The sequence below is a fragment of the Phasianus colchicus genome, chromosome 2 (assembly GCF_987193195.1).
Source record: "Phasianus colchicus chromosome 2, bPhaCol1.hap1.1, whole genome shotgun sequence".
Classification (NCBI taxonomy): domain Eukaryota; kingdom Metazoa; phylum Chordata; class Aves; order Galliformes; family Phasianidae; genus Phasianus; species Phasianus colchicus.
This window is the reverse complement of record NC_143437.1, coordinates 55,992,363-56,015,381: the sequence shown is the minus strand read 5'-3', so window position 1 is coordinate 56,015,381 and position 23,019 is coordinate 55,992,363. Positions and strand designations below refer to the sequence as shown.

General features: G+C 40.4%; 1 protein-coding gene across 2 annotated transcripts in view; it reads right to left on the bottom strand.

Annotated features, from left to right (window-relative positions):
• The window catches only part of SLC2A12 (solute carrier family 2 member 12), a 32,148-nt gene that overhangs the window by 8,695 nt on the left and 434 nt on the right, over nucleotides 1-23,019 (bottom strand). The window contains exons 2-3 of one of the 2 annotated variants that reach the window (XM_090135762.1): nucleotides 14,373-15,692; nucleotides 9,316-11,533 (exon numbers count right to left, since the gene is read on the bottom strand). In XM_090135762.1, the coding sequence (XP_089991888.1) occupies nucleotides 11,274-11,533; nucleotides 14,373-15,692 (1,580 nt within the window). In that variant the 3' untranslated portion in view covers nucleotides 9,316-11,273. Of the gene's footprint in view, nucleotides 1-9,315; nucleotides 11,534-14,372; nucleotides 15,693-23,019 lie in introns of those variants that run through there. The other variant, XM_031610711.2, reaches the window with a different exon arrangement.

Sequence of the window (23,019 nt, the reverse complement as noted above, 5' to 3'; positions counted from 1 at the left end):
ATAGGACCAGCATTCAAGACCATGATGCATTCAAGAGCTTGATGCTGTTACAGAGACACATGAGCATCATACAGTGAAAGCTGTAGAGAGACTTCTATTTTGCTGACTTGAATCACAGCAAATTCAATACACTCTGCTGAGAAAGCAAACTTTCATCTAAATAAATGGTTTAGTCTGAAGTTCTACATGGTCTCTAAAATAATTAAGGGGAGGTGGGGGGGGGGGCAAGTGAAAAGAAATCTGGTATCTGAAGCAGATATTCTTCACTGTCAGTCCAGCTTGTCTGGCTCCTGAGCAAAGTCAAACCTTAGCAATGCATGACAACCTTGCAGCTGTGTTTTGTGCCGCTTCAGTATCAGGGCTGCTGAAACACAGATTGTTAGCCACAGCGATACAACACATCACTGCAGGAAGTGCCAGGCATAAAGCAACACAGAGAGCAAGCAGGATGCAATACACTGTTTCTAGCAGCAGGTAACCAGCCTGTGGGCTTCATTACCGTAGGATATCATTACAGCCAGAAGCCGATCAACACCGGAGAAATTGATTATACACCAAGACTGGCAAAGAAAATGTTCATAGTGCAGGGTTAAAATAGACTCTGAAATAATTCAAATTTGATTTCTGCAGAGGACAGGCCAATCTCCAGATGACAGGATTAGGAATAAACCTTTTCCCTGGGAATTTTGTTCTATTTTTGCTCATTCAAGGGCTTTCTTGCATTCAAGCACTTGGCAGTGCCTGCTTGCAGATGCTCTGAAGGTGGACCATGTTCCATTTCTGCTAACGGGGCAAACCCTGAGCTGGGTTAGCATGAGGGGCTGCATTGTACCACAGCTGAAACTGCGATGCTGCAGCAGCTCCAATGCCATGCATTTTTGCAAGGATAGGTTGTCCCTTTTTGTCTTAATGTGATTCATCTATGGGGCTGAAATGTGATGTTTTCCTGCTAAGAAACCAAAATTCTTGAGCATTTGCATCAGCTAGAGTAGTGCTTAGCCATTATTATTTCAACAATCTATTTAGTTCAGGCAGGCTTACCAGATCTGTTCTTCATGTCTGCTAATGGTAGCTGCTTCCTCTGGCATGCCTCTGACCTCCGCTTAACTGGCTAGGAGTGGAGAGGTTTATTTCCCCGAGAGAAATAGCAATTGTAGAAATCCAACACTTATTACATTCTGTTTATCCCCTTCCCCAAGCTGAGGCAGCGATAACGATCGATTTTTTGCTTTTAGCACCTCTCTGGGATTGTTTTTACTATTTGTACCGTTGCCAAAAAGCAGCAGCTGCTGTAGGTACAGAGGGATGTGGCTTTCTCCTGGGGAGCCGGGAACTAGGCTCTGCTCCCAGTCACAATGGCTGCTGCTACCTTGTGCATGCAGCCCTCAGAAATTTAACCTGCACGCTCCCATAGTCTCCGCAGAGAGAACTGGCTTCTGTGCCTCCACCAACCTAAGCAGTTGCATTGTACAGGGGAAAACAGCCCTTGTTTGAAACCAGGGTTCCAAATCCCCTCCCACCACCACCTTTCTGTCTTCTAGAGAATCCTACATTACTGCAGAAAGACACTGCAGTAAGAACCACACTGAACACACACAACAGTTTTCAGTGACTGATTCAGCAGCCCCAGCTGCTGTTGGTTGAATAGATGGGGAAAGAGCTGGTGCCTTCCAGTTCAGGTGGGATAAGAAGTGAGGCTCAGAGCCCAGAAGGAGTCTCTGTGAAAGAGGATTTGTTCATGCAGAGGCTGCATGTAGCATTCACTTCACCGACCTGTGGGGAAATTGTACAATTGAGTGATCTCTTGTGGCAAAATCTGGAGAAGAAAAACCACCTAATGGTTGTTTGTGGATGTGGTTAATACAAAGAAAACATTGGTCTGCATTGGAAGGCTTTTAACTCTGAGCACAGAAGTTCCTTACCCAGATGGGAAGAGCAGAGGATGCAGGTACAACACAGTCACTTGACGGATTGGGACAAAGTACAAGAGACTGCAAAGGAATAATAATTATAATGATGGTGGTAGAAGATTTCAGCTACTCCCATTCAGACTGTATAAACAGAAAGACGAGGTACATTGCTGGGCCTACATTTTATATGGCATAGATTATGGTTCCTTTTAGCCATTTGCCTGATAATTAATGAGAGAATAAAAATGTCTCGTGTTTTAAAGCTGAGCAGTTGTTCAAGGTGTAACTGTCCCAGAGATGCTCTGTAACATTTCAAAATCAAAATCAAAATTATTGTAGAAATGAAAAGAGCCTACCATAATATTTTGTTTCGAAAGGAGAACGATATTAGAAAAAGCATGATTTCTATAAGGAAATTAACAGGGCTGTTGGAGTGAGTGCTCTAGTGTTGGTATGGAGAATGTTTGTTATCTGATTAGAGGCTTAAAAGATAGGTATATGACTGAATAAAACGAAAAGAAATATCTCAGCACAGTAAAACAACTGAGTGAAGAAAGCTGTTAGAAATACAGTAGTGCCTCCCATAAATGTCATACCCCTGACTTGGATGTGCTGTGTGCAGGTTTGGTGAGCTCAGAGCTATAAGTGCCACATAGAAAGCTGTGGAATTGGCCCTGAACACAGCAATTAGGCAGATGAGGACTCCAGCTTAGAAAACAGTGGAGGGAAATAGACCTTACTTATAACATTGTGAATGTGAACAGGAGAGAGGTTTACATTGCTTTTTAAAAGACACAAACCAGGAAAAGTTGAGTGAAGTCAGCAGGAACAGCTGTTAGGGGAGACAGGAGAATATGTTTCTCCTGGCAATGCTTATTTTAACTGCAAAACTGGCTTGAACAGGATGCTTCATATGTGAAAAATATTATTGAGTTAAAATGACGAAACACTGGATATTAAAACAATATTTCCCTTTGTGTGTGGAAAAGGATTCATCAGGACTGTCAAACAACAGTAGAAATAAATCTCCAGCATTGTTCTCAAAGACCCAGAAAGACTTGCTGTGCATGTTGCAGGTGCCTTCTTTTTACATGTTCCCTCAGCACCTGCTGCTGGCTGTAGATGGAGATAGGTAATGGACTGAGAAGCCCTTTTGTTTGAGCCAGTGTAGACAATATAATAAGCTTTACATTAGGGCCATAAGTAAAGAGGTGTCTTAGACCCTTGTGTGATTTCTTCCTTATTCTATTCATGCAGTAAGTAATAAACAATAATAATAATTAAAAAAAAAAATCTCAGACTTACTTCAGAGAAGCAGAAACATCTGAGAATATCTAAGCAGTGCTGTGAGGTTGAGATTACTCAACATTCAAGATGCATGAATGAAAAATGTCCTTTTTTTGTCCTCATCCCTGCCAGGAGGCAGAAGCAAATTGGAAACTGCTCAGCAGCTCTCATTAATGAAATATTAGATCCATTGCTATTGATTTGCTGCTTAGCATTTTTTTTTCCTTTCCTGTACCTGTATTCTGAGAGATCAAGCTCTATGTGGTGAAATTTAGAAGCAGCTGTTGGAATTGTTGAAAGAATTCAAGTTGCTGAGGTACAAACCCTGGAAAGAGATTAAGTGGGTTTACAGTTTAGCAGGGAAGTAGCAAGAAGTACATAAGGCTCTGGAAGGAGTGTAGCAACCAGAGATCCAAGCGAAGAGAAGGATGGGATTATCCCACCAGCAATGCAGGCAGACCCTCTAAGAACATGTAACAAATTAACAAAATTAAGGAAGAATGCAAGCAAGCACCTGTGGGGCTGCCATGAGAAGAAGGAATTCAAAGGACGTATCTTTACCAAGACCACGTTTTTCCAGGCTCATGACCTTGCCTGAGATTTTCATGTACATGGTTTCTGGACTAAAATTCTGCCCACATTTTTTTTTTTCCAGAGACCAAAGCAGACACTGTATCTATTTAATGAAATCTAATTGTCTGTGTGGCATTGCCCCAGAATATGAGATTGAAGTGGCTGCTCAAAACTATTAGCTGGCAACCACAGAGTAAAATGCAAGGCTTTATTCATTTGGAGAGCAGGTGAGCAGCCAGCAGAGTACCTGCTGCTTCTATGTCCACATGGAAAGGAGCTGAATGCTTCTACTATTGAGGGACAGGGAAGCCAGGAGAAGCCACAGGTGATCTCATGTTTCTTGCTGGATCCCGTGTCTGCTGCTGAAGTTAACACATACCTCATTCTATGGCTTTTGAGGTCCTGTAAAGTTCAACTATTGCTTCTCTCCAAGCAACTTTACAGCTTCTGAGGCCTAACACTGCTGATGATATGAAGGAACATGATATGGCAGAGCTTAAATTCTTCATCTTTTCTTCTGATATAGTACATTTCTATTTCTAATGGTTAACACTTTAGGTTCAAGTATCATATGGTAATACAAGTGGGATTTTATCTCTGAGGATGTAATAGAGTACATAAAAATAATTATTCACAGTTCAAACTGTTTGCACCACTAAAAGATGGCCCAAACAGGCCTCACAGTGTTAGAGGGAATTCACTCTTCACTCTTGCCTCCTCCCGTTCATGTTCAAACTGCAGGAAGGTTTTGGGAAAGAAACTGTGAGACCAGTGCACTGGCTCCTTCCCCTACTTCCCAGGCCATTTGAGGAGGAGGGCAGCAAGACATGCATCACCTCTGATTTTCTCCCAGTATCTATCTCCCGTAAACTGTTTATCACCATTGTGATCTTGCATTTAAACTTGCATTTCAACACATATTTTTATTTGCTATTGCAATTTTAATCTCTGTGAACTTGAAAAAATACATATTGTCCGGCATGAATTTTCCGGTTTATGCAAGCAGTTCAATATTTTCTTAGGTCTGTTTTCAGTGATACTCAATTACTGTTCATCTGCTTGCAGTTTCAAAGGTGTCAAAAACAAGAAGACTTTTCTAATATCAGTGATTCCTACCCAGTGATTACTAGTCAAGAACAGAGAGGTGTATAAGGATCTAAGAGTGATGGAATTGTCTCAGTTAATGTGATTTGGGGCCCATCTTAACCAACAACAGTGCATTAGAAGGATGCATCATAGCTCTAGCATAGACAGGTATATCATTATCTACACCTCTTTTCTGGTCCCCTAATAGAAACAGATTTAAGATGGCATAAAAGATGACAATTCTGTTTGCAAATGGATTTCACATCCAGCATCTCTGTCTCTCATCCTTTGTTGTATAGACACTCATATGTACCCATCAAGACAGAATAGCTTGAAAAGCAAATAGAAAGAAAAAAAAGGAGAAAAAAAACATAAAAACAATCTTCCAAGAGATAGAATGTTGACTATAATAAATCACATACAGTCATTCAAAATGGTCTTTTAATTAAAAACTGAAATGTGTATTCCTGTTTATAGGTGTTTATTTGTTCAGAATATTGAATCCAGGATAATCCTGTAAGGCATTTGCAGAGGAATGACTGCAGAAGCCAGAGGCCCTAATCCACAAGAAAACTGAACATGAATTAATTCATATTTTCACATATTTCACATCTGAAAAGAAAGGAGGAGAGAAATTACCCAGCTGGGTGGGGCAAATGAACCTGTTTTTCTAGTATCTGATGACCTATGTTGGGCCTTGGAAGGTGCATAACAGAAAAGTGCTGTTGGGACATAACAATTGGGGGAAATTTAAGCTTTTGTTCTTGCAAAACAGAGATTTGTGTACACACTTCAGAAAACTCCCAGTGGAAGGGGTAAAAAGCCTTCTAAAATAGAGACTTATTTACTGAAAGGACCACAGTGGTCCATTTTTTCAGTCCCTCTCTATTCACTGCTGCTCATGCTTTGCTTTGGTTTGTGCTGGAGGGAGGAAGTAAGGAGGAATTTTGAAGACTCTGGGTTCACCCATCACAAGACACCTTTCAGTGCTCCTTCACTCATAAGAGTGGATTTTCAAACAAAACAAAAACTGGGTGCCTTCTTGTGCTCCCCTTCCTTTTGAGGAAATCTTCCATGTTTTCCTCCCAGAACTCAATAAGGTCCAGGAACTCAGATGCCTAAGTGAAAAACCATCCCCTAACTCCATGCAGTGCCTTACCCACCAGGCCACCCTCTGTACTTTGTCTGCTAGACTCCACCTTCCTCAGCACTGCCTGTAAGTTATGTGGTGGCCCAGTTTTACTTTGTTGGTATATATTTTTCTCATACTTTATAATGCATGCTTTTTTGATGGCCTCTACAAGTGAAATAAAATATTGTCCTTGCACTCAAAATCCTTCTTAGAGTTCTAATTTTTTTTCACAAAGCTGGCCCAGGATAAGGTTGCCTCTAAAAAATTTGTCCCAGCCCCCTCTCTCCATGGAAACTGAATATTATGAAGCTTGACATATGCCCTATGAACTTTTTCACAGATCTCACTGTAACAATGATTTTCCCTGCAAGAACATGCTCAAGGAAAACTAATGTAAAATTGTTTATTATCTTTGATATGATTATCAAAGGCCACTGTTATTTACTGAATGCTTAGACATAACACTTGGCCTTCAACATAAGAACAACAAATATGGCTGATAATAGACAGCCTCGATGATTGCAGGAAAACTCCTACATGACAGTATGCTAGATTCACTTGACAGTGCACCACTTAGCTGAAGATAATGTCCTAGAGGAACAAACAGGAATTACTAGGTTCAGTTACTAGTTAGCATCCCAGCAATATTCACTATGCAGATTTTTTTAAGTGGGTCTTGTAGAGATATAGCACTTATTTTGGTCAGCAGCTACTAACTAATCTGAACTGAACAAGTACTTCTTTGGTATGGATAATTTTAAGCATGACAGCTATTCCTCTTAAGCCAAGTAGTTCCTTGGTGTTCATAGGTTTATTAACATAAAACCATTAGCATGTCTATATAATTCAGTGCACTGAGATCAGAATATTGACTCTGATTACTGTTTAAATCCGACATATACTATGTCAAAAGATATGTAGCCATCTATCTTTTCTAGACAGTTCTCTTATGGCCAGATTTTGTGCTCAGCAAGTGCAAATGGAAGCACTGTTGCTGAGGAGGCATAAGAATATGACATGAAGGGGCATGGTGTCGTTATCCATTCTGAAAATTCTGCTTTTCAGAATGAAAAGCCCTCAGTCTAATCTTCTAAAAGACACTCCCTCATTCACCTTCTTGAAAGTACAATAATGAACAGGACAAAGTCAGTGAAACAGAACACCAAAGCCAGTGAAAACGACTTCCCAATTTTCAACTGTGCAACTCAATGTACAGCCAAATTTCGATGTAATGGTTAAACAAGACTACTCTGTTCCTTGCAAAATTGGAGCTCTAAAACAGTTAAGGATAAACTCTTGCTGGCTTTGCCATGCTTCAGTAATATAAAAACATCCTTGCCTAATGAAATTTTTCAGGCTTATAAAAGGCCTCCTGGAATTGTAGATCCCAGTAAGTTAGATAAAACAAACCCATTTGGCTGGTATTTTAAAGAACCCCTCCTTGCAATTTGAAATTCAGTAATTCAACATCAAGCTATCCAAAATTATCTTAAACTGGCTTGCACTTCACTTCTATTAATCATACTATGAAGACACAAACTGATTATTCAATGAAGTGTCATGTTAACAAGAGGATGTAAATAAAGCTTGTCCAGGGCAAGATAATAGGATGAGTGGGCAATTCACAATCCTTCCTCTATTTTTCACTGTTATGCCTGTCTTTCTACTGCAGCTTGGTGCAGACTGTGTGAAATAAAGGCCATACAAAGTAGTACTTGAATAACACAAGAATAATGAACCAGATAAATTCTAGAGGTGTCATATTCAAACCACATATATGCATGCATTAAACTATGATTCAGTACAAATGCGGAATGCAAGGAATCTTATCTTAAAATAAAGAATCCAAGACCATTTTTAATTAAGTAAAATAAGACTTTCTATACTGATTCACAGTGCAACATTTCCATTTCCCAGGTTTATTTTTCTGGTTCAAATCCAAGAAAGCATTTAAGCATTTGCTTATTTTTGAGCACTTGATATAATCCCCACTGCTATCTCCTTTTCCAAAGCAAATGACAAAACAATGTGAAACCAATGTTGTTCATTTCTGTAAAATATAAAGCTGAGCCACAGATGTTCTGCAAAATGTAGAAGCTCAAAAATAAAGCATTGCAAACAAATGTCATGCAAGGCAATGCTAAGCACGAATGCCTGTTAATGTCAAATTAATGTGCACTATAAATTAGTACAATAGCTGCATGTTTTGTAGAAACCTGAAATACTGCTCTAACACCAAAGATATTGATGTGAATTGTAGGCACCCCTATCTCTCTCTAGTTAGTTTTCCAAGTTAGTGCAAGGCCATATGGCTTCCAAAACAATAGGGACAACTGACTAAATCAACTGAGAGTTAACATTTTCTTAGTGATGGCTCTCTTGTCCACAAGGTTTTTTTAATTTCTGGTAGGGCATTTATTGGCCTAGTATATGTCCAGGAGCATTTTTTTACAGAGAAAAAAACAGCCTATGCAGTCTGGATCATAAACATGACAGGAGACATGACCTCTGTGGTCAGGTCCCTGGGCTGTTCAGTGTCATGTGTGAAAACAGCTGTTCTGGGTTTTCTTACACATACATATAACTGAGGAGGAAGACAGAAAAGGTTTTGCATTTAACCACGCTAATGAATCATGTCTTCACTTAGGTAGCCAATTCATCTAAAAATCACAGAAGCAAAGTCCAGTGAACCAAATTTGTTTCCAACATAATTCTCTGGACTTCCAGAGAAATGTTCCAGGTCTGGGTTTTGGCTTGGCTAATAGAATAAAGTGTTTAAAGAAAGACAGCCACATAAAATTTAATAAGGGTAGTGATAGATTGAAAAAAGGACTTATTTCCTTCATTACCACCATGGTTTTCCCTTTTCTTGAGAATCCTTGAACTTCCATCATTCTTCCATCTTCCCTATTTTCTCCGGCACAGGTATAAAATTTTGCATTTGAATGATGTAAACGTTTCACAGCAAAATATAGGCAAAATAGGTGGGTTTCACATGGGAATGTAATTTCACAGTCCAATGTAGCTTCCAGAGCACCCTAAAATCCCTCAATAGCCACTGAGGAAAGGAGGGCTGCTCCAAAGAAGAGGTCAGGGAGCAAGGATCTGAAATCCCTCCCCATAGATGGAGAGAATATCTTCCTCTGCTAATTATCTGAGGAATCTGACTCACATATCAGTTAAATGTCCAAGCAGGTTGGAGATTCCCTTTCAGGGAAAAAAAAAAAATTAAAAATATTTAATTATTTAAATAATTTAAAGCATCAATTCAAGCTGATATAAATTAAACTCTGATAACTCAACATAGCAAATCTTCCCAACTTTAAACTAGTAACAGGCATTTGTCAGCTCAAGTTAGGGCTTCATCTATAAAAATTTGCTCTTAAGATTTGTCCTCAACAGGAGATTATCCTCACTGATATCCCCACGTGGAGTTTGTTCTTCTTGGGGCTGACAGCCCCACGCAAAAAGCTGCATGGAGATGGTGCATGCCAGCAGGGCTTGCTGAAAAGTAGGGTCACTGCTCACTCTTGGGGGCACATGTGCCAGAGAACATGAAACTGCAGTCTCTCATATGGGAGGAATTTTAACAGTGTAAAACCAGAAACTCAAGGGCATCTTGGTAGCCTGCCATCTTTCCCTGCTCCAGGATCAGATGGGTGCTCAAATCTGGGTCTCACACACCTCATATTTAACTTATTCCACTGGAAAAACAAGGTTTGCTGTAAGTTCTAAATCTTCCCTTTGGCCTCATTATGCATGTATTTGTCCACTACAAAACAAACAAACAAATAAACAAAGAAAAACACTTATTTTATATTTTCCTTTGGAGTTTTCCTTTGTGCCAGGCCCTGAGACCCAGAAGACATTCCTTCAGATGCAGGTACTGGTCTGCTCTGGGAGCATTACGTGTGTGCTATTTGGGCTTCGAGTGCCAGGGTCAGGGCATTCCAGTAGATCTGAGAAGTCCTCTAGAAGAGGATCCTGTGATGCCCTTCAAGATCAGAGCTCTGAGAGTCCAGCCCTGGGCTCTGAAGAGCTGCACAAAACTCACAGATATGTAGTAATAGCACATTTTATGTCCCAGTTCCACAAAGAGATAAATACCTATGGACTGTTTCCATCTACACAGTTTTGAGGATGGATCTTCTCAAGATAATTCCTCTCAGTCCCACTTGTAGGTACTTCCACTGATTTGCATTCACATCCTCCACAGAGCTGATGAAGTTTGCACCAGCTAATCGTTCTGAAGTTCATTGGCTAACTGCATAAATAACTTTGTAGTTATATAGGGACCTGTTCCAAGTACTAGCAGAGGAGGAGGAAAGAGATCTTCTGAGCAAGACAACGGTGCTGTACATCCAATCCAAATACGTGCATTCAACATCTGTCTCTCAATTAAAGCATTCCGCACTCCACAGCAAAAAAAAAAAAAAAACAACCACCTGTGAGCAGCACTGGGCTTCCTTTCTTGAACTGCATGCAGGACTCCTACATTACATGTAAGACATACTGCCCAAGTCCTCTTTCTTTTACACTTAATTTTAATGTGCTAGAACAAATTTAGGCCTAGGAAACAGATGCCATTTGGCAACAGACTCAGTTTACTTGCTTTTCACTGCAGGACTTTCTGGAACCCTTCTGGTTTTTGCAGGATGAAGAGGATTAGCTCCAGGGCACACTGCATTTCTGTATTAACGTGCATGGTGCTACAATCTTTCTTCTACCTACTTGCTGGTGAGATCACCCAGAGCAAAGACATGGGCTTATGCTTTCAAAGATATCTGTGGATGTATGAGAAAACGTGGAGGCAAGCTGCCCACACGTGCGTGATATTTAGTTTTTGACCCTAAATGGTGCAAAAGCAGCGGATGAGGACAGAGGATCAGATCTTTGGTAAACAAGTGCCATCCAACACCCAAACCTGGATGTTGTTTTTTGGGTCAGTGAGAGAAGCACTTGAAGTTCTTGTGAAGTTCTTGATACTCATTCTATTTCAGAAAGGCTAAAGGTGCTCTACAGTTGTTAAGAATGAAAACTCTCTTGTGTACGCTTCATCCAACTCCAGGAGTCCCACATTTACAGGTTTTTTTTGTTTGTTTAGTTTAGTTTTTTTTTTTTTTTTTTTTTTTGTTTTTTTTTTTTTAAGTAAATGTGCTATTCCAGTAGTTTGGATTTCCTCATTCCTACAGCAGTTCCAGTTTGATCTGTGCCATATGTGGGCCTGGCCCTGAATAGAAGTTTTCTGTGTTTCCTCCATGTTAAAATCATTTCCAGGGTCACACCTAGCTTTTAGGTTCAGTGACAAATTGGTGATCTACCTCTACACTGCATTCATCTTGCTTGCCTGCACGCACAGCTCCCTGTGCAAGGCCCGGCAAGTCTACTTCTTTGAGGCTCAGATTTCCAGTGGTGCCAGCAGCCTGCCTCTCTGCAAACAGCCATGGAATGCAATGCAGGGACAGACCTTCATGTTCTTCACTCTTCATGTAGACTGAGATTTCCCATAGTCTCTGTAAGTATCTTCCATCTTCATATGACCTTCCTGATGTACAGAAAAAGGCAACTCAGACAAGGCTATCTGGCAGATAAGATCCCTTTGCTAGTAACTGCTTGGAAATGCCTCTGCAAACACCCCTGAAGATGCAACACTGATTTGCTGTACCTACAAAACATCCTTAAGATTGTGTGAAATTGAGTGTGAACAAGCAGTAGATTCCATTTCATCAAGCGTAATAAATCCAAAACAAGCAGCAGAAATTCTCCTTTCTTCTTGCCTAAGGGTTAGTGATATAACACAGAACACCCTGTAAACAAAAAAGTGACTATGCAGATGCTCAATGATCTGTGAATTCTTTAGTAATGCAAAAATGGCTTTTATCTCTCACTGTTTATTTATGAACACTCATCAGTGTGTTTCCTGAGTGCTTTGGTAAATGGCAGTGAATACATTTAGTGTATGTTTCATTTATTAATAATCCATCTACTTCATCTAATTTGGAGATAAATGATAAATAATGGAAAAATACAGCATTTACAAATGTTTGCTGCACACATTTGGACAGTAACTAGCTCTTTGACTTGAATCCCAGAAAAATAAGGAAAAAAAATTACAACAAGTTGGTAGAGCTCGGGTTGTATGATCTGCCCTAAGAAGGATGCATCATTTTCTTAATGGCACTACACAGATTCTCTTTTATCCCTGAAGAATGTAGCAAGGACACAAAGTGGCTGAATTTGTTCCAGAAATGGTCCAGTAGGGTGGAGAGAAAGCACAAGAACCTCTCTGTGATTTGTCCAAAAAAGCCTGATAAGATCTGTAGATCACACATTCCCAATATTGCCACCACCCTAGCCAGCATGTATAGGAGACATTAATTCAGAAAATCCAGAGGTGTGGGTTGGCAGTACTTCTGCCTACAAAGCATCAGCCAGCTGTGGCTCAGTGAGTGCTGAAAGAAGTGCTACAGCCTTGATGCCTTCTCGGCAAGAACAGCCCCTCGGCAGAACAGGTGATGGCAAACAGTCTGGTCTAGGCCATAAATTGGACTGAGATGAATAACATGAACATGTTAAAACTGTTTATTTTATAGAGGCTGGGGGGCCCAGTTATTCTTTACACTAAGAAAGACACACTAAGAATAAGAAATCTAGGCTTTCAAAATACAGGTGTTTGGACTCTAAGTAGCAGATGTTGAAGGCTGCATATGAGACAGGAACCATGGCCTCCTCCCCAATTTAGCCTATGCAACCACAAGAGAACCAAGAGAACATTTGTAGACTTCAACAACTTCTTGATTGTCTTACTGTAGCATTTTCTATACATTGTTAGTTTAGAATGAGCACTGTGTGTACTTGCATTTGGAAATGTCCGTACCCCTCCTGTATCTTACATTCACTTCATTTCACTTCACTTTGCTTTGCTTCACTTCATACAAACACACCATGGTTTTATCATACATGATTTTTTTCAAGCTGGAGCTGAGACGGTGCCCGTTCTTACCCATTTGCTGTTTGAGGGCACTTTCTCAAGAAAGAGGTCAGGAAGCAAACAATGGCCTGAAAGGTTTCTCAGATTAGCCTGGCAACACACCTCGGTTTCCATAGCCATCAGGGAAACAGGCATTGTTATCAATAGCGTCACACCAGACCAGCCCAAATGACCAGGAACCCAGTTACAGCCAGGTCAACAGGAAAGTAGACTACAGCAACAGTCCAAGCATTAATCCCTGCCCTGAGGGTCGTTAACTCTGTGTTTGAAACACCCAAGAAAAACCCAAGAGCAACATTTCTTTTCAGGGCTGCAGCCCTGGTTTTGAGCTTGTGTCACTGAAAACAGAATCTAGTCTCCACAGGGTCTGCAAGAGAGGGAACAACACCACAAGAACAAGGCAAAGCTTGCTGCCCTGGCTATAAATGTTTATCTCACATGGCTCTCCCAGTGAGCAATGTTTAAGATAAATAAATACTGCAGGGGAGTTGCTGTTACTGTAATTGTTGGGCTTTATTCTTGTGAAAGTTTTTTATCATAATAGTGCAGCAGAAGTACAGTGTGTTTGCAAGTCAGGTTTGAGCCAGAGCACAGGAGCACATGAAGTCAGTTAATAGATAATTAACTCTGTGCATGTGGGGTTTTTTTGCAGCATGGCTTAAAAAAATCAACACCTTCAAATACAGTAATACGCATCTGCTATTGAAACAAACTGAAAGAAAAAAAAAATGAAGAGATTTAGCTCCTGGTACCTGGAAATGGCACAAATGTTCTCCTCAGGAGAAGGTTGCACAGCAACCCTCCTTCATGTTCTTCCACCTGTGCTGCTTCAACATGGGTGGCAATGATGATGCTGCTGAAGTTTGCTCACTAACTATGATGCTTTAAATTTCTCCACTATATCTGAAAGCTGTTATACAGTCAGGAGGTCAGAGCCTCAACTGGACTTAGGCACATCGCCTTTTCATGGATTTGATGGTGCCTTTACATGCAGAGGCCAAGAGCTCTTCATTGTCTCAGGTTTATGGGTTAGAAGCAGCAAATATCTACATCTCAATCTTCCCAGTGTAAAGAAACATCAGAGCATGAGGAGGAAAGACAGACAGGAGCCCTGAAACTATTCTGTACAAGTCTTACACCAGCTCCTAGCTTCGCTGAAGGTGAAAAATTAGTTCACCTTCAAGGGAGATAAATGCAGTAATTTCAATGTGTGGGACCTCTTTGCAAAAGGCACGCTCTAGGCCCATCAGGACAGTCTGTAATAGTACCAGTGCACATTAGCAGAAAACACTACTTGGCCCATGTGGGAAACTGCCTGATGGGCATGTCATCCAAGCACTTAACTTACTTGTAAATAAATAAATACAAGGAATCATAGAAAAGAAACACTTACTTGGTCCAAGACCTATGGAAAATGCAGCAACGTAAACAAGCAGGCTGGCCAGCGAGACCCATTTCAGGACAACAGAAACCTCCCCACTCTCTGTGTGAGACCCCATCATGCTTTTGCCTCCTGCTGGGGTAGTCCTGTTCAGTTCTCCTGTCCTGGTGACATCAAGATTTCTCTGTATGTCGAATAAGAGTCTTTCTGGTAAAGCCATACTAGAAAAGAGGTCCCTGAGGCTCCCATTGGTGACACCAGTGAGGTTTCCTGTACTCTGATAGGTATCCTCTGGAGACTGGCTTCTACAGATACTGGTGAAATTCATGTGTATGTTACGGTTCACTAAGCCCATAGTGACCAATGATATTGCCATAACAGAAGAGCCAATACACAGAAAAGTTTTACTTCCAACTTTATCCACAAAAACTGTGGCTGGAACTGTGCTGACCACTTTAACCACTCCAACTCCAGTAGAAGCCAAGCTGGCAGCTTCATTGCTCTGAAACCCAACTGACTTCAGAATAGTTGATGCATAAAATAAAATATTAGGTTGCCCAGTTGTTTGCACAAAAAAGACTAGCGTGAGCCCTACCAGCATTCGGGCCCTCATGTTGTTCTTTGAACGAAACAGATCCACGAAACTATACTGATGTTCATCTTTCAAGGAAGACTTGATCACAGTGAGTTCTTTAGTAGCATCTGAAGTTTCCCGTAGCCTCTCCAGTATTTTTCTTGCAGCTTCATCATTATTTTTCATGACAAGAAAACGTGGACTTGGTGGAAGGAAATACATGGCAATAGCCTGCAAGGCACCTAATGGAATTACAAGGCCAAACATATACTTCCAGCCATGAGATACGGTGGCAAATGCATAATTTGAAATATAGGCAAAGAGAATTCCTATCACAATCATGAGTTCATTTAACGAAACGAGAAGGCCTCTTCTGTGCTGCGGGGCAATCTCAGCAATATACACACATGTCGCAATTGATGATAATGATATGGAAATACCTATGGCAATTCGTCCCACAATAAGTATTCCATATGATTCATGGGGCAGTAAAATCAGACTTCCCATCACAAGTAGAGATGATGCAATAATGATAGCAAATCTCCTTCCAAAACGATCAATCAGGAATCCACCAGTAAGTGATGCAAATAAGGCCCCAAAAAGAAGGGAACTCACAACAATTTCCTGCTCTTTGCAAGAGAGTGCTAATATGCTACTCATCTGAAGAAGAGCTCCAGAGATAAGGCCCAACTCATAACCCATTAGAAGTCCACTTACAGCAGCAATGGCAGAAGATAGTAAAGTAAATGTTCCACAGCCTGAAATAAGACAGAAAACGAAATTGAAAGTGTGACTTCTGCAGCATTCACAATCAGTACTAAACATATGATATAACCAGTACAAAACTTTTTTTGTAATTTTTAGGCAAAACAATTAGGTACAAACAAACCCAGAAGCAGTAGCTATATACAATGCTATATATAAGTGTGTGTGGAATTTCTAATTCATATAATATTCTTTAATTTTAATGCTTTTAGGTTTCTTATATCTCTAATTTGAAGTCAGTAAGGTTTTGGTTGAACCCTAAATAATTAAATCTTCTGCAGAATATCTTTGCAAAAGGCAACATTGACAATGCAACCTTTTGATAGGAAAACAATTTTTGCTTTGAGACATTCTCAAGGTGAGGAAAGCAATAATCTTCCAGCCAAACTGTTTCAACCTTGACTTGAATAACTAATAAAACAATCCCTCGCCACTTATTAATTCCTTTGTTTCACCTAAGGATGCCATGACAGCTGCTGATATCAGTGTTTTTTCTTTGCCATACGAAGGCTGATGCATACTGCCAGGATATTCAAGGGAAACCAATCCCCAAGGTACAAATTTCCAAACTTTATGGGCTTTGCTCATCATTTTTTTGGAATATCAGAAACAGATATTTCACATACTTAGGACAACCTCAATGTTAAGAATAAAAAACAGATGGCAAAAACATAAACCAAGTGGAGATTATATGCCTTTGAACCTCCACTTTAAAATAAACTCATTTTATACACTACAATCCATTGTTTATTGTTACAAGATAGATTTCACTGATCATATTCTACTAACTGTGAAGCCTTTTGCACTCTAGACTTTGAGGAATATTTCAGTTTGTTGTTGTTGGTCTTGTTCATTCTCCCAGCATGATTTTCCCCTCGCCATGATGTTGGCTGCAACACAGCTAGGAAAAAAAGTAAACTGATTTCTGATTTCCTGCTTAGCTGGAGAAATCACATGTGCCTGAGGAGAGGTAGCTTTTGCAGCACAACAGAGTCCATATTTCAGTTAATTCTCCTGTTATATAGTATAACTGAAAATTATACACAGACTGTTTATTTTTAGCTTATTTTTCTAAGACATTAAGGTTCTCTGTTCATGCTGACTGACTGCCTGAAGGTCCTTGCCAATAATTTTGAGCGCGTTGGCGAGAATCAGCCCCATTTGACAGAGGTTATTACATTTCTGAGGAAAATCAGGCAAGTGGAGGAGGAGAGCAGCCTCAGCAGGATGTTTGCACTACTAAAACAAATAATGCCAGAGCCCAGGCCCCAATACTGGAAGGGGGCCATGGATCCTATTAAATTGCTGGCACAGTCTCTGGCATAGTATTGCCCATGCCACCTAGAACTCTGCTAACAATTCCTGGACGTGACTTGGTGGCACAAGGCCACCATCACACCCTGCAGCTAGCCCACAGGAGTTATTTCAGAGCACAGAAGAGTTTAAGTGTCTGAGTATAAGCCATGCCTCCAGGGGCAGGGGGTATGTGTAAGCCTGATAAATGTGTTAAAACAGGTACTGCCCATCAGTTCTCCTCCCTGGCCACTGGTTGCTTTCCTTGGGCCAGGCAGAAGCTCAGAGGCAGTAGCCCCATATCAATGAGCATATCCAATGCACCTTAGCCTGCTTTGCCTTGTGCTGAGCAGGTTGGCAGGTCTAGATAGAATCATAGAATCATAGTATCATCTAGGTTGGAAAAAATCTCCAAGATCATATCATCCAGTTCCAACCATCCACCTATCACTAATATTTCCCACTAAACCATGCCCCCCAGTACAACATTTAAATGTTTCTTGAACACCTCCAGGGTGAGGTGTGACTCCATCACATCCCTGGGCAACCTGTTTCAGCACCTGACCACTCTTTCAGAGAAGAAGTATTTCCTAACATCCAATCTGAATCTCCCCTGGCACAACTTGAAGCCATTCTCCCTAGTCCTATCACTAATTACATGGGAGAAGAGGCTGACTCCCACATCACCACAACCTCCCTTCATGTAGCTGTAGAGAGCAAAAAGGTCACCCCTGAGGCTACTCTTCTCTAGACTAAACAGTCACAGTTTCCTCAGCCTCTTCCTTCACTCTTCATAAGGCCTGTGTTCCAGACCCCTCAGCAGCTTCATTGCCCTTCTCTTAACACACTCTGGGGCCTCAATGTCTTTCTTGTAGTGAAGAGCACAAAACTGAACACAGTACTCAAGATGAGGCCTCACCAGAGCTGAGTACAGAGGGATGATCACTTCCATGCCCCTGCTGGCAACACTATTTCTGACACAAGCCAGCTAGGCGAAATACAGGCGAAAAATGCATGGTTGTGCATGCACATAAGCGTGGCACTGATTGTGAACAGAGCTAGAAGCATAGAATCATAGAATCATAGAATGGCATAGAATTGAGTTGGAAAGGACCTCAAAGATTATCCAGTTCCAAACCCTCTGCCATGGGCAGGTTTGCTGATCATTAAATCAGGTACTAGACCAGGCTGCCCAGGGCCCCATCTCAGCCTGGTCTTGGACACCTTCATTGATGGGGTATCCACAGCCTATCCAGGCAGTGGGTTATGTACATGACTTACGTCAAGTTATGAGTGCAGTACTCATTTTATTTTGCAAAATCTAATCTCTCCATTCCTCCCACCCCCCTCCTTTCCATTTTTTGACTTGTTTGCTGACTATATATTACCAGCTCTGGAAAACGTGCCCGTCCAGTATATCCTGACTGAAAATCAGGGCTGAGGACACAATAGTGTTGTGCTGAATGAATGAGCTTGGGTATCAGAAGTGAGATTGTTAATTTTTTTCACAGTGCTCTGCCCAGGCTAATTTCCAGTACTGACGTCTGTGCTTGCTTTGATATCCCTGCATTTTACAACATCAACCCATGAAGATTTAACCTAAGATTCTGGTTTATTTAAATATTATGAAGCTAAAAGAGATCATTGTGGTCATCTAGTCTAACAGGAACTTAACACTTTGGACACAATTAAATGTATTCTTATTTTAATTAGATCACTTGAGATATTAACCTTTGATTTAAAAATTTCTGGTGTTTGAAAATCAATGTCTTTAAGTCATACATTGTTCCTGTGGTTAATTGCTTTAATTTTAAGTTATCTGTAATTTATTTCTAGCTCTAATTTCTGCATCTTCAGATTACAGCCATCAGATCTTATTCTCCATTTGCCTTCACTTACCCTTATTCAATATGTACAAAATTACAGCCTGTCATCAAGTCATCCCATAGATATCTCCTGGATAATCTTCTTAGCCTGTGAGTCTTCATAAGTTTCTCAGTCTCTTAAGCATTCAAAGCCCAGTTCACTGAACTCTCTCCATGTTGCCAACTTCTATAATAAACTGTTAATAGGACCCAGTGCTTCTGTAATAGTTGCACAGTGCCAAATGGGAGTCTTCTATAACTCTTCCACTCCTAATGCAGATTTCTCTCCATACCCATTAAATGATTGTCACAGCAATGCACAGGAACTCATCTTCAGCTGGTTACTCTCCAGCACCACCCATTTCTTTTTTGACTGAGTTCTTTCCAAGGCACTCAGTGCCTTTCCTTTTTATATGGCCTGACATCTTACATCTTAACTACAAATGAAAATTACATAGCATTTGGCTGTGTTAAAGGACATAGGATGGGTTCAGGTTCCCTGTGAGAAATAAACAGCATCTTTAGATTTCTTCTGTTACTACTTGTAAAAAATAGGCACTTCTAGATGTTTGAAATAGGTAAGATGCCTATTTCTCTCCAGTGACTATAAAAGGAATCTGTTGCTTGCTCAGATGCAGATGCCTAAAGTTAGCTGTGAGGAGCCTCAGACATGATATTCACTTGCAGTCAATAGGTCAGGCCATCCAAATTTCCTTAAATCAGTGATGAATTCCATTTATTAATCACCTTTATCACCCACAAATGTTATTATCTTTTTCCAGGCAACAGAAAACTGTTAAATAACGGGAACAGAAATTGATTTTAAGGATCTCCGCAGAAACAAAGCAGCCTGGGCAGTGTCACCTACTTATGCTTTGAACTCTGTGTTCTGCACAGCTTTTAATTCTTTAAATGTGCAACCGTCTGTTTGGTATGGTTCCAGTTCCTTATTCAAAATGGCAGTGCCAAGACAAATATTTTAAAGGAGTCTGCCACCAGCGCTATTCCTTACATCTCACAGTGTCCTCTCCTCAACCCCTGGTTCCCCAGAGCAGTGCAGTGGAGGTGTTTTTGTTTTTTTTTAATCTGAGAAAGATTGCACAAGCTGGAGATGGAGCTTGGACACTTGAAAGTTGCTAGAGAAGCAATGTATGTGTGACTTAAGGTTATACATAAGTTTTGCATCCCCAGGTAAAGCAGCTTCACGTTTGTTTTTTGCTGTGTCAGCTGGTATCCTTGCTGGTGACACATGTTCACAGTGGTATAGAAGTAGCCATGGACTGTAGCTAAAGCAGACCTCTGAGTGGAAAGAAGGTTCTAATGTATAGATATCCAACCTTTTGACTTGTTTGGGCTGCACTGAGTAATGAGGAATTGTTTTGGGCCGCATATACATAATCTCCTCTGAAAGTAATTCTTCCTATTTATTTCCAAGGAAACTATAACAAAAACAAAGTGCACAGTAACATTATTTGATAGAACAAGTTCTCAGCTACAAAACACTATTTTTCCATATAGTCAGTGCCACTGATATTTTACGAACGCTTTCTTTCTTTCCTTCTCTCTCTCTTTTTTTCTCTCTTTCTTTCCTTCTCTCTTTGTCTTTTTCTTTAGCTTTATCCCTTATTCCTTTTATCCTAAAATGCTTGTTCCTCTCATTTTTAGGAGAAGCCTGCAAAGTATACGGTGATGTGCAGCCCAAGGGAAAATCTGTTTTAGTGATGGCTTACACCAAAGAGAGAAGTTTCTTCTCCTGCCTGCAACAAGCTCTATGGCTAACCAGTGTGTGACTGGTATGTGACAAGTGATTAGAAAGTCTCTTGTTTAGTTTTCCCATGTAAACAAAATGCTTTTTCATAACTGTTACTCAGGTCAAAAGCAGCACTACTTGGCAAACAAACTTATCTTCAAGAACATTTTCTGGAACTGTTTATACTTTGTTCCTGAAAAAGAGACCAAGAACAGTTGCAGTATAGCTGAGTGTGCTGCTGATGGGATGGGATGGGGCTGAGTTAAAAAGAGTGTGCCCCTTTCTACTTCTGTTCAAGTACTTGGGAAAATAGACTCCTTCCAAAGGCAAAATACTTGGTTTTTCACCAATACAAGTATTGGTGTACATTGGTGCCCATGAAGTACAATACATGTACTTCATGGGCATTATGGATAAATGATCTGAGCCAAGGACATCTAATTTGCCCATGATAAATATTAAAACTACAGCATTTGTATCTGAAAATTTTAAGCTATTTTTAAGAACTTTTTTTTTCCTGCATCTGAGTGCCAATTGACATACAAAAATTTTGCCTTCATGAGGAAATAGTGTTCAAAATTCCCCAAACTGTCATCAGGGTAGCATTTTGCTAGTAAGTAGCATGTGGATCATGTGATTCTGTAGCATAAATATTTAATAGCATATGTTGGGAATCACTGCATAATTAAATTGTGGATTTGTTTCTCATCAAAGGTGATTATCCCATTTTCATGCCATCGTGATCTTTGCTGCACTGTCACAGTTATTTTCTGTCTCTTGCAGGTGCACAGTGTAAAGAGATATATGTTACCCCACTGATCTGTTCTAATGTCTTTATTTAGAACCAGTACTTCTTCAATAGATACACTACTTATATGAGCTAGGATAACTTTGAACTAGCCATCTATCTAGAAGTTTTGTGTAAGATGTGAAATCATTACTCTACAAAACCCTATGGGAAGAAATAAAATGCTGCTTTGGGACGAAGTTATGCTACAATTAGAGACGGACATTCTCATAAAATATTAATTGTACTCCAAAATAGCATCAGGGCCAGGTAGTGTCATAACTGTTTGACAAACACAACTCTTGCTAGCATGAAAGACAAACCCAAAGCTTTTTTTTTTTTTTTTTTTTTTTAATTGAAGTTAAAAAAAGAGGCAGAAGGAAGCTAATGTATTGCACATTTTCATGCATCTTCATTCCTACAATGGTGGGAAATAGTGTGTGCTTTATACATTGTAAGCTTGGTAAATGTATTGTGTGAGTAAAATTCATATTTTATGAACAAATTATCCTGGAATCAATGGAAAGAGTGCAATGCAGAGCCTGGGCACCTTTCTTAGTGCTCTGACATGCTTTTTCATTATGTCAACAGGCAGCCTGGCTCTTCATTATATTAAATGGGATCTGGTGTTTCCTTATTTTCCAGTAAGAATCACCAATTTCCTTTAATTCCTAGTGAATTTCTCAGGTTACTGCTTTAATTCCTGAGGGTAAGCCCAAGCGTGTAATTTGCTCGTCCACTTTTAACCATAGCTCTCATGCTGCAGTAACTTCGGTCTCAGCTTATTGTAACTGCTGTGCTTCCCTTTGATAACGCCATCCTGTAACAATGTGCATTGCTCCCCCATACCCTAGGGTAATGTTAAGTACATCTGTCTGCCGACTGGCTTTCTGTTCTTCATTAACCTCTGTTTCCTCTGCTCCCAGTTGTCAGTAGAAGCTGCTCGACTGACTGTTACTGCACTCCAACAAAGCATCTGTGCCTGTAGTATCTGAGTATCCATGGCTCAGTCAGCTCATTCATTTTTAAGTGAACAAAACTTGCTTGTGACATCACAGTCATTTCTGGCTTGCAGTGGCACTTTCCCATTTGGGCACAGCTGTCTTCTGTGTGAGAAAAATCACATTTGTGGGCCATTTCACTAGATCTTATTGGCAGTAGAAGAGCTGTGGTTAGATGCGAAACTATGTGTGACTTACTGCTGGGTGGGACAGCAAAGGTGAAGAGCTATGAAGTTCAGCTTCAGCACTTGAAAATCTTTTTCAGAAGAAATTCTGCAGTTAATTTCTGAATGTCAGCATGGAAACCCTGCTTCTTCATGAAATACTTGGGTAGAAGAAATAGGAAGGGGCACCTGGCACCCTATCCCAAAAACTCCCTCTGCATGAGCAGGTGATTCTCACATGGCCTTCCTGGACTTCTCCTCCTAGGAATGAATCGAGCTTGCATGGGTTGAAGCAACACTCTTATCTTATCTTGGATGCAGTGGGTCCCCTGATTACTCAGATAACTGATTCCCATAAAAGAAAGAGAATTACACAGCAGAGAACTCATACACGAACAATGGGCTTGAGGGAAAAGTATCGCATATGCCACCACCCAAAACTGCAGACGGTGTTTCCCTC